Source organism: Amborella trichopoda, chromosome 1 (genome assembly GCF_054954075.1).
Source record: "Amborella trichopoda isolate Santa Cruz 75 chromosome 1, AtrichopodaSantaCruz75HAP2 v2.0, whole genome shotgun sequence".
Lineage (NCBI taxonomy): Eukaryota > Viridiplantae > Streptophyta > Magnoliopsida > Amborellales > Amborellaceae > Amborella > Amborella trichopoda.
The window spans coordinates 12,670,083-12,684,519 of NC_142336.1; the positions used below are offsets into that span (position 1 = coordinate 12,670,083).

General features: G+C 38.0%; 1 protein-coding gene across 1 annotated transcript; it reads right to left on the reverse strand.

Annotated features, from left to right (window-relative positions):
• Window positions 1-11,501: 11,501 nt before the first annotated feature.
• On the reverse strand, window positions 11,502-13,326 carry LOC18444573 (HXXXD-type acyl-transferase family protein). Its single transcript, XM_006854739.4, has one exon. It carries the CDS (start codon window positions 13,035-13,037, stop codon window positions 11,652-11,654), a length of 1,386 nt encoding a protein of 461 aa, XP_006854801.3. The 5' UTR covers window positions 13,038-13,326; the 3' UTR covers window positions 11,502-11,651.
• Between the last annotated feature and the right edge of the window lie 1,111 nt (window positions 13,327-14,437).

The following is a 14,437-nucleotide window of genomic DNA, read 5'->3' on the forward strand; positions in this document are numbered from 1 at the left end:
GAGAATTATCTTGAATTTAGACTTGAAGGTAGACCTAGGACAAGCTAGGTTTTTATCTTGAAGGCTTTCTTATTTTCTATAAAAAGGTTTTAGCTCCCTAGGGTTTTAGAGATCTAATGGCTACTGGAACTTCAAAGGTTCAAGGCTTGGGCACCTAGGGTTTTTAGAAAATTAAGGATTAGAAGTGGAATGGGTAAAAGTAGGGGTGACAACGGGTCGGGTAGGAGTTAGGCCCGATTGGACCCAGACTTAGAATCAAATAATATTCGGATCTAGATTTTGGACTCAGACCCGATCCGTCGGGTCCAAAAGTTGGACCTATACCCGTACCCATCGGGTCTTGGGTCTGGTCAGGTCCATTGCCACCCTCACTATGAGCTTTTCATTTTTTTACCGTCATATACCCATATTATTGGCAACAAGGTCACAATCATTCGTCATTAGATTTCTAGCCGTCTGATTTGTCGTTTAACAGCTAAATATGACTGCGATTTCTTATTTTATATGATCCTTAATACATCCAAACGAATAGGACTTGAAGTATTTTATCTCCACAGTTTACGGGTACGGGTCAGATCCATCTGGACCCAAACCTAGACCTTAATAGAGTTTGGGTCTAGGTAGAGTTTGGGTCTAGGTTTTGGGCCCAGACCCTTTGGGTCTAAATGTTGGATCCATACCTGGACCCCTATCGGGTATATCCGGCGGGTCTCAGGTGAGGTCCGGGTCCATTGCCACCCCTAAGTAAAAGAGGCTAAAACTCTAGTGTTTCGGTCCCTAAAATAGCACCGGGTGGCCCTCTTATAGTTAACGACTTTCCAAATCAAGAACGACGTGCTCCGGATTTAAATCTAGACCATCCGTGCTTCATCGATGTCCTCTGCGTCGCTGGTCCACGTCGCTAAGAACTTTCCCCCTGGTTTTCTGGGAAAGTCTATGGTTTGTCTGGCCTATATCCGGTGTTTTGTTCAACTATTTTTAAGGCTGCCTATTTTGGGATGCCAGCTTCTAAAAATGAGTTTATTGGATGTGTTCTATATATATCCTAGGGATTATGGTGCACCAAGGACTATGGCTTATGGTGGACTAATATGGTCTAGACCTATAGGTTCATTGGAATTCCTTCAGCCAAACTTCAGGTGTCTAGTATGAATTTTAATATTTTTTTTATAAATCATATCAAGATGAAAATTTGTCTACCGTTATTGTATGAATTTTAATATTTTTTTTATAAATCATATCAAGATGAAAATTTGGCCATTGTACTATAGGGCCGTGCAAAAAAAAAAATATAAGATAAATATTTTTGAAATGCCAACATTTGGGAAATAAGATATTGGAGATGGATTATTGATTGAAACAAAGAAAAAAGAAATGTTGACTGAAGAGCCTGCATCCATGTGCCATTCTCTGTATCGTTCTCCAAGTGCCAAGTTAGGTAGTTATATCAATTTCTCTATTAATATATTTTTAAAGGAAAATTTTTATATAAGGTATTAATTTTATATATAAAACCAAAGTGGATTTCAAAAATTACCAAAAATGATATTTTTGTGCAGTGAAAATTTTATAATTGATCATCCCAATCTTGAGACGGATTTCAAGTTCAAAACGTAATTTATTTTTAATATTTTATCTGGACAATCTATTTTCAAGATTTTCAAATATTTATAGATTTACTCAAATGTGCATTATTTTATAAACTTAAATATCATAATTAGAAGTAGAAATAGATTTTCGTGCCACCATTGGGAATTTCGACACCAAAAGTATATCTTCCAGCAAGATTTAAAAGTGTACTTTTTCAAAAAAAAAAATAGAAGTGTATTTTGATAAAATTTTGAAAGTACACCTTACTTAAATTGTTTAAGATTATGGTCTTGTCTTTTGTACATATCGCACTCATCCTTAAAATCAAGGATTAATAGGCAATGTGATGACTAATATATACCATGATTCCAACGCCCACCCTTTCCCCTTTTTCCTTTTCTTTTGCTTTTTCTTTTTTCTCCTCACTTTTTCATCCTTGTCTTACCGTACGAAACTTTGTTGGACGAACATAACAGTGCAACATGCATAGCAACCACTCTCGCCCCTAACTTGTTAGAGCCATTTTTTATAATTTCATGCTCCCAAGAAGCACAATGTCCATTTATTCCCTCGATTAAAACTCAATTTAGGAGAAATTTTATAATCCAAATTTTGGAGATGGAACATGGTTAACTTATTGACTAACTTCAAAAAACAGAAAAATTCCAAATCTCTCTCTAGGCATTTGAAAACATAATATCTCAAGGTTGAATTGAGACTGTCTAAATTTTTTTAGGGTGAGATCTAGGTGTTAGAAACCTTAAATTCAAATTTTAAATTTTAGAAATATTCTTCTAGTGATTCTTAATTAGTTCCCAAAGTTCTAGATTAAAAAAATCCACTCAAGTAGATTTTTTTAGTAGATGAATACTATGATCCCGCATGCACATAGTTTATGCACCCACGAGGCTTGTAAATTAAAACACACTCTTGGTTAATATTCTAAAATAAATTACAAGGAAATATGAAATTTTGGGTACACTTTAATAGTAAGGAAATGGAGAGAGATTACTTAAGATTTTTCCAAAAACCACGAAATCCATTACGCTCGTTTAGAGGTGAAAAATCTATTTTGAAGTTGACGGGTAATCTTTGGAAATCTTTCGTGTGCCTCTCTCTACTCTATCCCCGCTCACAAAAATATTTCACTCTCTGTCGTATACGTTGTATTGTATTATTAAGGTACGTAGAAAGTGAAAGTATGGGATATTAAAAGGGGAATCTAATTGATTTGAACAGTTGTACGAGGACAATTATCTACTGCAATCATAATAAAAGTTTCTACATTCCTCTCTCTTCAATTCGCTTGTAGCCCTCATCTGATTCTCATATTAAAACAATTTTTTTTTAAATAATTGACAAGTGAAAGTAAGGGGAAATCTAAGTTGATTTGAACATATGTAGAACTTGATGAGGGACAATTTTCTACTGTAATCATAATAAAATCTTTTTTACATCCCTCTATCCTCAATTTGGGTTGTAGCCCGCCATCAACTCTCGTATAAAAACAAAAATAATAAAAATAATAATTGAATCGATGAGAAATTACACAACATAATCATAATAAAAAATTTCACACAACATAATCCTCATAAGAGATTAGTAAAAGCTCAATTGAAATAAGATACTTCTTTAGCCTCCTCCAATATTTCAAAATTTTCTATTGCAATTACCAAACCTCCTAGTTTAGTAATCAAACTTCTTCCTTTTTTTTAACTCGTACCATAAAGATTTTGATTTTGGTATCATAAATTTATTGGTTATTTGAAATTATATATAGAGAGACATTAGAAAGGCTTTTATAAAAAATAAATAAAAATAAGGCTTCTCACAATAAAATCATGTTATTCCAATCATATTATTCCAATAACTTATCATGTTGAAACCAAAGTCTAATCATGTTAGCTAAACATAGCCATATTTTTCATATTTGGATGATAATATATTTCTCATATTTCTGCCATACATAGCCAAACAGTAGCAATGTATTTCTCAAGTTGCATCTAAATCCTACCCAAATAGTGACAATCCATTTGCAGGCAATGTATTACGCAGTAATCTATTATGCCCGTAATATATTTCATAGGCAATATATTTCCAGGTATCCAAATGGCCCCCTATTGATTAAGGGAGAGATTACAGCTGATTTACATCATCAGAAATAAATAAAGCCGATAACTCCACTTCTCTCTTAGCGAGAGAGTTCGCCCCAAGAATTTCCCGCCTTGTATACATGTCGGAAAGAGACCAAAAGGCCTTCAACCAAATCGACAATCTCACACCCCAGGGTTTTAGAGACCAAGGCACACGTTGTCAATTTGAGCACCAGTTGATGACATTTAGAGAGTCATCTTCGACTACGTAGCAAGAGCCTATATTCTTAGATTTAAAGATTTTTAACCTTGTAACAGAGATGCTAAATTTCGTGTGGTTGGCAGTCGCATAACCTAGGGGGTTCGAGAAACCAAAATTCCCACCCCCAAGATCGTCTCTTACTACACCCCCTATCCCAGTTTCTCCTGGATTGTCATACGAACTTCCATCAAAATTTAGTTTAAAAGATCCCTTAAGATTAATTAGGGTGTGAATATTTAACCACATATCAACTCGGGATATACCTCGACATTATTTAATAATACTTAACCAAGTCCACATAGAAAGGGAGATATTATTAAGAACTCTATCAAGAGGTAGAGTGTAAGGACCAAAGTTTCTTGGCTATTGTATCACGCACAGAGGCAGGAGTCTGTTCAAAGAGGCAACGCCGGATGTGACTTAGGTGAATGTTGCGCGTGAATGAAATGAAGAGTAGCATCGACTGTGCATCGTCATGTGAGTAGCATCGGCTATGTAGCTCCAGCTGCGCATTGCTGTGTGTGTAGCACCGGTTACACATCGTCGGGTGCGTAGCACCTGCTGTGTCCCTGACGTGCATAAGTTGTAAGTGCCACCTGTTCTGTGCATGATGTCTTAAGTGCCACTTGTCCAGGCTTGGCACCACTTGGACAGCTACCCCAACTTCATGAGTACTTAAGACTTCCCTCTTACCCACACCATTCATTCTTCCCTCATCTCCTCTCTCTCTAAGGAAAAAGCTTGAAGAAGCTACTATGGGAGGCAGCCATTGTTAGAGTAAAAGAGGGTTGTGAAAGAAGGTTTGGAGAACACACATTTGCTGTTCAAGTAAGTGGATCCATCACCATTGCATTATAGTTATAAGGATTCATGGATTTTATGCTTATGAGATGAGTAATGAAAGTGTATGTGATGTGGCGATTTCTTATGCCTTGTTCACTGAAATTTGGGGCCTTTATTTTATGATGAATGTGGATGCTGAGAATGAATGTGTAATTCATAAATTCTGTAAAAGATGCATGTTTATGTGTGTACATTGTGAGAGAATAGTTGTTATCATGTTCTTCACCATGAAATTGAGGTTATGAAATATGTTCTTGAGGTATATGTGGCATTACTGTGAAATTCCAAGACTATACAAGTTTTTATAGTGGGCTTTTGAACAACCAAACGAGGTCCAATTAACCTCCTCAAACTATCGCCATTGAAAAGATATGCAGATCTAGTAAAATGTTCGTGTTTTCCCACTTTCAGAATTCTTTATAAAAATGAAGTTATGTTTCAAAATGTAAGAGGGTATCACTATTGGCTGTTTTCCTGAATTTTTCCATTGACATTGCTGTGGTCATTGATTTTAACTAACCAAACAAGTCATTTTCCTATCAAACCATAGACATTTGAAGGGTCATTGAGTGGGCTAAAAATTGTATGTAGAAATTATTTTGAAATTCTTCTTAGATTGAAAGTTATGCTTTATTTTATGAAGATAGGTCACTGTGGACAGTTTTGATAGAGCTCAGAATTACCACCTTATTTGGCACAGACCTTTGAACAATAAAATGGAGTCCAAATGCTTTTAAATTGGACTTGTTAGAAAGATATATGTGTTGGCCTCAACTTTGATTTTGAAGTTGTCTCAAAATAATTCACGGTTCAATAATTATAGTGATACGAAATAGGGTATGTTGTTGTTTCATATACACAGCAGGGTGCAGCTAGTAAACCCCTATTTCCTTAAACCTATAAGAGGCCAAATATGGTCCAATTATCTTCAAACTACCCCCATTTGAAAGATGGACGTGTCTAGTATAAAATTAGTTTTGGAACCGTCTTTAAATTCCAAATGGTCCAAAATTTATTACCTTAATTGTGAGTGCCTGTCATTGCTTATAATTACAAGAAATTGGGCTATAATGCTTAACTATGATATTTCTACTGTTGCTACAATACTACTACTGTTACTGTGATATTACGACTGTTACTACGATACTGCTACTGTTACTGTGATATTGCCACTGCTATACTGTAATATGTTATGTGACTGACCACTATGCAATGGACACCCATTGGTAATGGGGACTATAATTCTGTGACACACTGTTGGACTATTATGCTTTGGTATATTATGAGACTGACTACTATGCAATGGGGCACCCATTGGTAGTGGCACCATTATACTAAGGAAAACACTGTGTAACTGACAAACTGTGATATATTGTGATATTGACCACTACACAATGGGTCATTGGATGCCGACAACTGTTGACTGTACTTCGACCCCAATGATAGGACTGGGGTCGGGAGGTGAAACTAGATAATAGGGTAGGGCGTTCCCCCCCAAATCTTTATTGACACTATGCAGTGGGTTACCCAATGGTCGTGTAACGCTCTCTCGCCGGAAGGGCACATGAGAGGGTCATGTCTTGTAAGGCCTCTACCTATCAAATACCCCAAAGCGCACTGGGGATGTGTGTGTGTGTGTGAGGGCATTACGAAGTGGGCCACCCACTTGTCCTTGTCTTCCCTCCTACATGAGGCTAGAGGTTTCAGGCGGCAGGATTGGCTTAGCCTGAGCAATGGAACTTCTACTGCAGGAGTAGGCCTCTCTAGTTTCTATAATTGTGATCTATTAACGTTATTGTTTGGCCTAAAGTAAAATGATTTATGACTTATACTCTGTGTATTGAACTGCTTTTCCTATTATACTATTAGAATCCTGAAAGGCATTCTAGAGGGCTCCCCTTGATATTCCGCGAATAAATGTGCACTGCTTACTGCTACCACTGTTATAATAGTTGAGATGCAATGGTGTAGATCTGCTTACTGGGATGTTAGCTCATTCCATCTTATTTACATGACTGTAGAGTAAAGTGTTAGTTCGTGAACTGAAGGTGGGTAGCAGTGTGGTGCTCGGGTAGTTGAAGCTTGAAGTTAAAAGACCGCCTTCTGAAGCTTTTCATAGTATATTTTTGATGGTCTCACCATGATGATGTTCTTTTCACCCTTTATAATTTTGGGCCATTAGTGCTTTGAAGAAAATTATAAGAACTTTTGGATATCTAATGAAATGGAAAAAGGCTGAATTTTTTGTGTGATATCTGTCTTCATGTGTAGATTTTAGTTTTACTTTCATGGTTGATTCCTTGTTTCCATGCGATTGAGCCACTCCCACCTGAGTGGCATTCGTCACCTAACATTATCGTCTCGCACCTTACCGCCGTCGGCTTGTACGGTAAAGGGTTAGCGGGGCGGGATTGTGACATAGAGAATCTCCTTCAAAAACTCTTACGCTCCTTCCATAGCTCCCGCAATACTGCTCCTCTCACCACTTTCCAAATTATACCACCAATACTTGACAAACATTAAAAGGCTAAATGTGAAACAATGCCTTCCACATTCTCAGGTAGCACAACACTAATTCCCAACCTATTCAAGAGTAAATATCAAATTTTTGTGCTGAGGGGACAATGCACAAATAAGTGAGAGCATGACTCTCCATCACTTTTGCACAACAAGCATACATTTGGTAAAATTTTACCTCACTTAATGAGGTTATTAATTGTAAGTACTCTTTCTTGTGCTGCTAACCATATGAATACTTGAACCTTATGTAGTATTGGCCATTTCCAAACCGATGCCAATTGTGACATAGACCACCTCCACCTATCATGAAAAAGACGAGAATATAGTGATTTAATTGTAAATTGGCCATCCATATCAGCATCCTAAATTATTTCATCTTCAACTCTCCTTGAATGATAAAATCCCCAGTTTCCTTCAACAGATTGGTATAACAACTTAAAAGGCTATCATCCAATCTATTACGCCGAAATTGAATATTCTAAACTACTCGATTGCCAACAGTTTCACCAACCTCAGCCATTGTAACTTCAAGGTTATTTTTCTCAAAAAACTTGTGATACACATATTTTAGCACCACTTCACCAATCCACTTATGGTGACAAAAGGAAACCTTGGAGCCTAGACCAACACACCATTTCACATTTCAACAAATCAGAAAAATGTCCGTCCATAAAATTGATCTCTTAGATCTTCCTCTCCCTCCTCCAATCCAAAAATAAAAACGATCTTCACCATATTTCACACCAAAGATGTGAGACCACAGCTGGTCTTTAGATTTAAAACTTCTCCACCACCGTTTACAAAGTAATGCATCATTCATGGGAAACAATCTTCTTATCCATAAACCCCTTTCTTTCTTAGGTGTGCATACTCTATCCCATCTTAGAAGGTGGGAATTTTTTCTGTCTCCAAAAGAACCCCATAAAAAGTTACACATCATCTGCTCTAATTTTTTAACCACCCTTCTAGGCATTTTAAGCATTGATATATGATAGATAGATAAGTTTGCCAAACATGATTAAGCAGAGTCACTCGCCCTCCCCAAGATAGATATTTCGGTTTCCACAAATCTAACTTTGTTTGTGCTATCTGAATTACCCTATCCCAACAGAGACAGGTAACCGTGTGTCTGTAATAGGAAGTCCAAGATAGTTAATAGGGAAAACATCTACTTTACAACCCAACAACCCTACCAACTCTGAAACTAATACTTCACTACAATGGACCCCAATCAAAGGGCTTTTCAAAATTTACTTTCAACCCCAAGGCCACCTCACAACACTTTAAAAAAGTTTCAATGTCACTAACTTGATTCATTTTTGTACCACAGAAAATAAGAGTGTCATCCTCGTATTGCAAATGTGAGATACAAGGACCATCCCTCGCAACTCAAAAGCCGCTGAACAATCCACCTATCTCAATAGTACTGATCATTAAACTAAAACACTTGGCATAAATTGTGAACAAGAAAGGAGACAGAGGGTCACCTGACGCAGACCTCTAGAAGCACGAAAGTAACCTTTTGGGCTTCCTCCAATTAACACTGAAAAATGGGTTGAGGAAATGCACCCTAAAATCCAGCTCTTCCATTTATTGCCAAACCCCATTCCTATCATTACCTCCAAAAGAATCCTTCATTCCACCCTATCATAAGCCTTCTCCATATCCAGCTTTATAATAACTCCTGGTTCTTTACTTTCACCTCTAGAATGGATACACTATTGTGCAATGAGAACACTATCTGTTATCAACCTATCTTGAATAAAGGCTGATTGAGTACCGGATATGACAAAAACTAACGCCATCTTTGAGCGCTCAGCCAACACTTTTGCTACAATTTTATACAAACTAAATAACAAAGAAATGTGTCTAATATCCGAAAGATTTGCCATTACCGACTTCTTAGGTATTAGAGCAATTACGGTTAAGTTGACCCCTTTGAAAAGTTCGTCATTTCTCAAAAACTCCCTGGTCATAAGTAGCAACTCCCTGCCTACTAAAGACCAGAACCTCGGAAGAGGGAACCCATCCAGTACCAGAGCTTTGTCTCCAGGAAGTGAAAACACCACTTTTTTAAGCTCATCCATTGTCACCTCTCTCTCTCTCAAAGATTGGCCATCTCAGGAGTTAACTTTTTAAAAGGTATTTTGCCCATCTTGGGTGTAAAACGGACCTCAGAGGTGAAGGATTTTTGAAAGTGTTAAACTATTGCTTTATCAGTGCCTTCCCAATCATCCTCATCTATTCTAGGAATAGAAATTCCAGAAATGTCATTCTGTCTCTTGCGTACACTAGCAATATCATGGAAAAATTCACGTAGGTGCTACCTTTAAATCAACAATTAGATCGGGCTTCTATTTAGCTTTTGGAGATCCAAGTTAAGGAAGAAACAGATGAAACCGGAGGCAAGCTAAAATAATAAGTTAGTAACTCAGCACTATATTAAAATTTTATGGGTGTGGGGTTATATAAAGCACCCAAGTTAAACAATCAAAATAATAGGTTTGAAGATGTAATTTTGGTGTCGAAAATCTCTTTAAAAAAATATGTTTCTATATCTACTTATAAAATTAAACGCTCTATGATAGTGCATTAGGATATTTTTTCTTGAAAAAAAAAGAAGAAAAAGTTTATATAAGGGGTATGTATAAGTAAGGTGCATCTAAAAAACCTACTAAAGAAGGTTGTTCCTATGCTGGAAAACCCTCAAATTAGTCATGTCGACCTCGAGATTCATAGGCATGAACAAAAGGCTATTTCTAGTACTAAAAATAGCTCATCTTTTTAACATACTATCTGAACCATCCATTTTTAAGATTTTTAAGTGTTTATAGATCAGCTTGATTGTCACTATTTCTTGAACTTTAAAATTTCATAATGGGGGGAAACAATAGCTTTTCATATCATTGCAAGGATTTGTGGTACTGAAACTGTATCTTTGGTATAGTTTTGAAGCACACATTACTTCAATAGTATAAGGTTGACATCTTATACAAACCTCACCCAAAAAAAATAATATTAACAAAAAAAAAAAAATGTATATAAAGATGCCATTTACTTTTGATACCAGAAGGTTACAATCATTGTCAACCATTTGAATGTGAAATTGGATCCGTTATGATGTGTCACTAATTGAGAACAAAGTCCGAAAACAAATTTTCTAGAAAGAAAGCTACGATACATTTTAATATGTTGGATTTCACATAACTTTCTTACTTTTAAAAAAAATGAAGAGTGAGGTTTGTGTAAGGTTGCCTCCTTATATTGTACCTATAAAATTTACTTAGAGATGTTTGGGCATCGAAAATCTTATGATGGCTCAAAATCTCTTTTTATCTTCAGTTAGAAAATTTAATTTTTTAAAAATGGTACAGATTGAGCAGATTAATAACACTTGAAAACAGACAGTCCAGATAACTTTTTACAAGATGTCCATTCATCTCAAGGTTGAGATGATCAGTTGGAGGGTTTTCCTATGTGGAAACACTCTCCACTATAAGATTCTTGAGATGCACCTTTCCTCAACAGTATAAGGTTGCAACCTTATACAAACGTTTTTAAAAATTGATGGTCTCGAAGTATACAATCCCAAACAAAAATCCAAAAGTGGCCTTAATTCCGAAGATACCCCAATGTTTCATCGTATCTCCTAGTCAAGACAGTTTACACGGGCGCAGAGGGGGCATTGAGAAAGAGATACTGTGGGATATGTAAGAAGGGGAAGAAACAGAACGTGCATGATGAGACATACTCTGAACTCTGAAGAGAGAGAAATAGAGGAGAGAGATGTAACATGGTCTGAAGAGAGAGAGAGAGGAGAGAGATGCATGAGAGAGGATATGTATACGACAGGGCAACAGAAAGGCCGTGCATGATATGATAGAGAGAGAGGGGCATTGCACAATGTGATAGAGAGAGGGGGTTTGATACATATACATAGCAATGTTATGAAATTGGGATTTTAGGTGCTTCGTTCGGATTTAGACTGGTTTGATCTGATTTGAGCCGATTGGAGTTACTTTGGTCAAATTCAGGTCAGTTTGGAGCTACTTTGGTCAAATTCAGGTATGTTTTGAGCTACTTTGGTAAAATTCAAGTCTGCTTCGAATTTGCTTGAAACATATACTTCAGTCAGCAAATAAACAGTTATAACAAAAAAAAATTTATTTATTTATTTTTATTATTAATATATATTTGATATATAAATATCTATTTTATTTATACTAAATCAAGCCGACATAGAGAGGACATGGCACAATACGGAGGTAGGACGACTACTGAGTGAGAGAGAGAGAGGGGGGAAGAAGAGAGAGAGAGAAAGAGAGAGGGAGAATTTGTGGGTGTCAGCAAAGGGAGGGGCTCCTCAAGTAGTAGTCATACTTGGCGACAGCATCCCCGGGCAATGCCACCGCCACGCACACCGCCCCCGGCCGTCCAACCACCGGCAGAAAATAGCAATAAACGTCGGCGCACACCGCCCCCACCACCACCGCTAACCCCTTCCCAAAATCAACCTCCTCCAGCCCCATCCTCGACCACTGCGACACCACCATCACTCCCCCCATATCAGGCCTCAGCCCCTCCTCCTCCCCCAAAACACCCACCACCGACCTCACGTACTCATCCCCCACTCTCTCTTTCGCCCTCCGAATCGCCCTCGCTGCCCATGCCGTTCCCTTCTCTCTCACATCCTTGGCTCCCGACTGCGCACACGCGAGCACGAAGGCATTGCCCCAGTAGCCTTTGGGCAACGGTGGCACCATTTTCTCTCTGACATTCACGCTGAAGAGAAGCTTTACGGTTTGCCTTTCGGGAAGCTCGAGCGCCCGCACCCACGATTGCCAGACGTGTGCAGCGAGCGCCTCAAATGCAGTAATCCCACGCCCTGCCGAACGCTTCAGCTCATCGAGGTGCATCCTGTCAAAGGTAACCATGCTTGGCACCAGCCTGTCTTTGTTGTCGAGCCTCGCATTGAGGCCGCACATGTCCACAACCCGCTCAAACTCCGGACTCATTGTCCGTGGTGACGGTGGCAGCCAGTGGTGCTTCAGGAGGTGCCGTGCCCAGACCTGGGGCTGTAGCTCTGGGCGACCGCTCGTCAAGTCAGCCCAATACTTGAGAAATTGGCAGCTCCCGATCCCGTCGCACAAACAGTGGCTGAACCCGACGCATACGACTAGGCCGCGGCTGTGCACAAGCCTGGTGGCCTGAACGATGAGCGGCGGTGCCCTTATGAACTCATTTTCTTTAATTTCTGGTAAGAATCCCCGCCATTGCTTACAGTGTTTCGGTGTTTTCAGCATTTCATGCAGTGAGAAGGTGGATGTGGCCTCAATGAAGAGGGCACCCTGAGCGTTGCACACCACTTCGAGGCCACCGCCGCCACCGTGATTCCGGTTTCTCTCTCTAAGCCGGCCAGCCAAAGGGTAGTATGGGACGAGGGCGCGGCCCAGTGCGGCGCGCATGCGGTGGAGGAGCTCCTGGTCGCCATCTCTGTAGACAAGGATGTATTCGATGGTGAAGCGGAGGAAGCGTTGCGAGTCAATGGTGGAGAGAGCGAGCACTTCGCTCGGTGTGGGCTCGGATGGGGTGACAAGCACCGAGTCCTTGGCCGTCACCACCGCCATGGTGGGCTCAGGAGCGAGGGTTCGATGGTCTGGTCCTAGTGGGTCTGGGTCTAATGAGTTTGACGCTGGATTTGGGTGATGTGAGGTGCCGGTCATGTCCATTCATATAAGAGAGGAGAGAGAGAGAGAGCAAGTGGTTAGATTCTATACGTAGGAGCATCTTTGCTTTATGGGAATTTGTAGAATGTTTGTTTTGTTTGAGAGTAGTGCAGTGGAATGTCAACTTTATTTTAATGTTATAGTATCCTTTTTGCATGAGAGGGCAGCTGAGAATGTAATGTCCATCCGCAGGCAAGCGAGAGCTGGAAATGATTTTGGTCTCTTTTCTCTTTTTAAAGGAATCATACATCACACACAGAGGACAGCATGTCCCTATAATATTTACCCTATAAATATATACCTATATTGATATTGGAATAGAGATTCTACAAATTCTTTCGAAATGGAGTGGGATAAATCTAGGCTAAAGAAAATCATTAAAAAGAAATATAAAAAGTATATATGGCAATCGGTATTTATGGGAAGGGGGTTGATAGAATATCGATATTTTATTATAAATTTAGATATGTTTAAGTATTTATGATTTAGTTTATATTATTGTCATTTGTAATTTATCTATAAAGGGTTGATAGAATATCGATACTTTATTATAAATTTAGATATGGTTTAAGTATCTATGATTTTTATTATTATCATTTGGAATTTATCTATAAAAGACAAGCCTGTATATTCGAATGAATAATAGATACAAGGAGCCTTTTAAGAGAAACCTAAGACTCTTCACATATATAAGGCCCAAGGGGCCATTTGATTCTTTGGATTCATATTTTTAGGAGGCATTTTTCTTAGAAAAAGTTGGGCAAACAGTGTTTGGTTCGCTTAAAATTCAGATTTATGTTGGAATTGAGATTTCTGTTGGATTCCTGAATGCTCATTTTAAGCCTAAATTTAGAAAATTTTAACTCCACCAAGATAGGTGGAATTCAGATCTCATGAAAATGACTCACGGACCCATATTAAAATTTTAGAGAGGGAGACAATATGAAATTTTAGAGAAAGAAAGTAACTTGAGATTTTTTAGAGAGAGAAACTATCTCAAATTTAAAGTTTTAGAGAGAGCTTCTTAAAATTCTAGAGCAAGAAACTATCTCAAATGTTAGGCTTTAGAGAAAGTATTTTAAAATTTTAGAGAGAGGAATTACTTAAATTTTTTTAAAAAGAAATATTATAAAATTTTTAGATAGAGAAACTATCTCAAATTTTAAGTTTTAGAAAGAGAAAGTACCTTAAAATTTTAGAGAGAGAAACTACATTAAAATTTAGAGAGAGGAACTAAATTTTTTTTAGAGAAATAGGTCAAAACTTTTAGAGAAAAATTATCTCAAAATTTAAGTTTTAGAGAGAGAATGCATCAAAATTCTGGAGATAGAAACTATATCAAATTTTAGATTAAGAGACTAACTAAAATTTTTTAGAGAGAGAAACTATCTCAAATTTTAAGT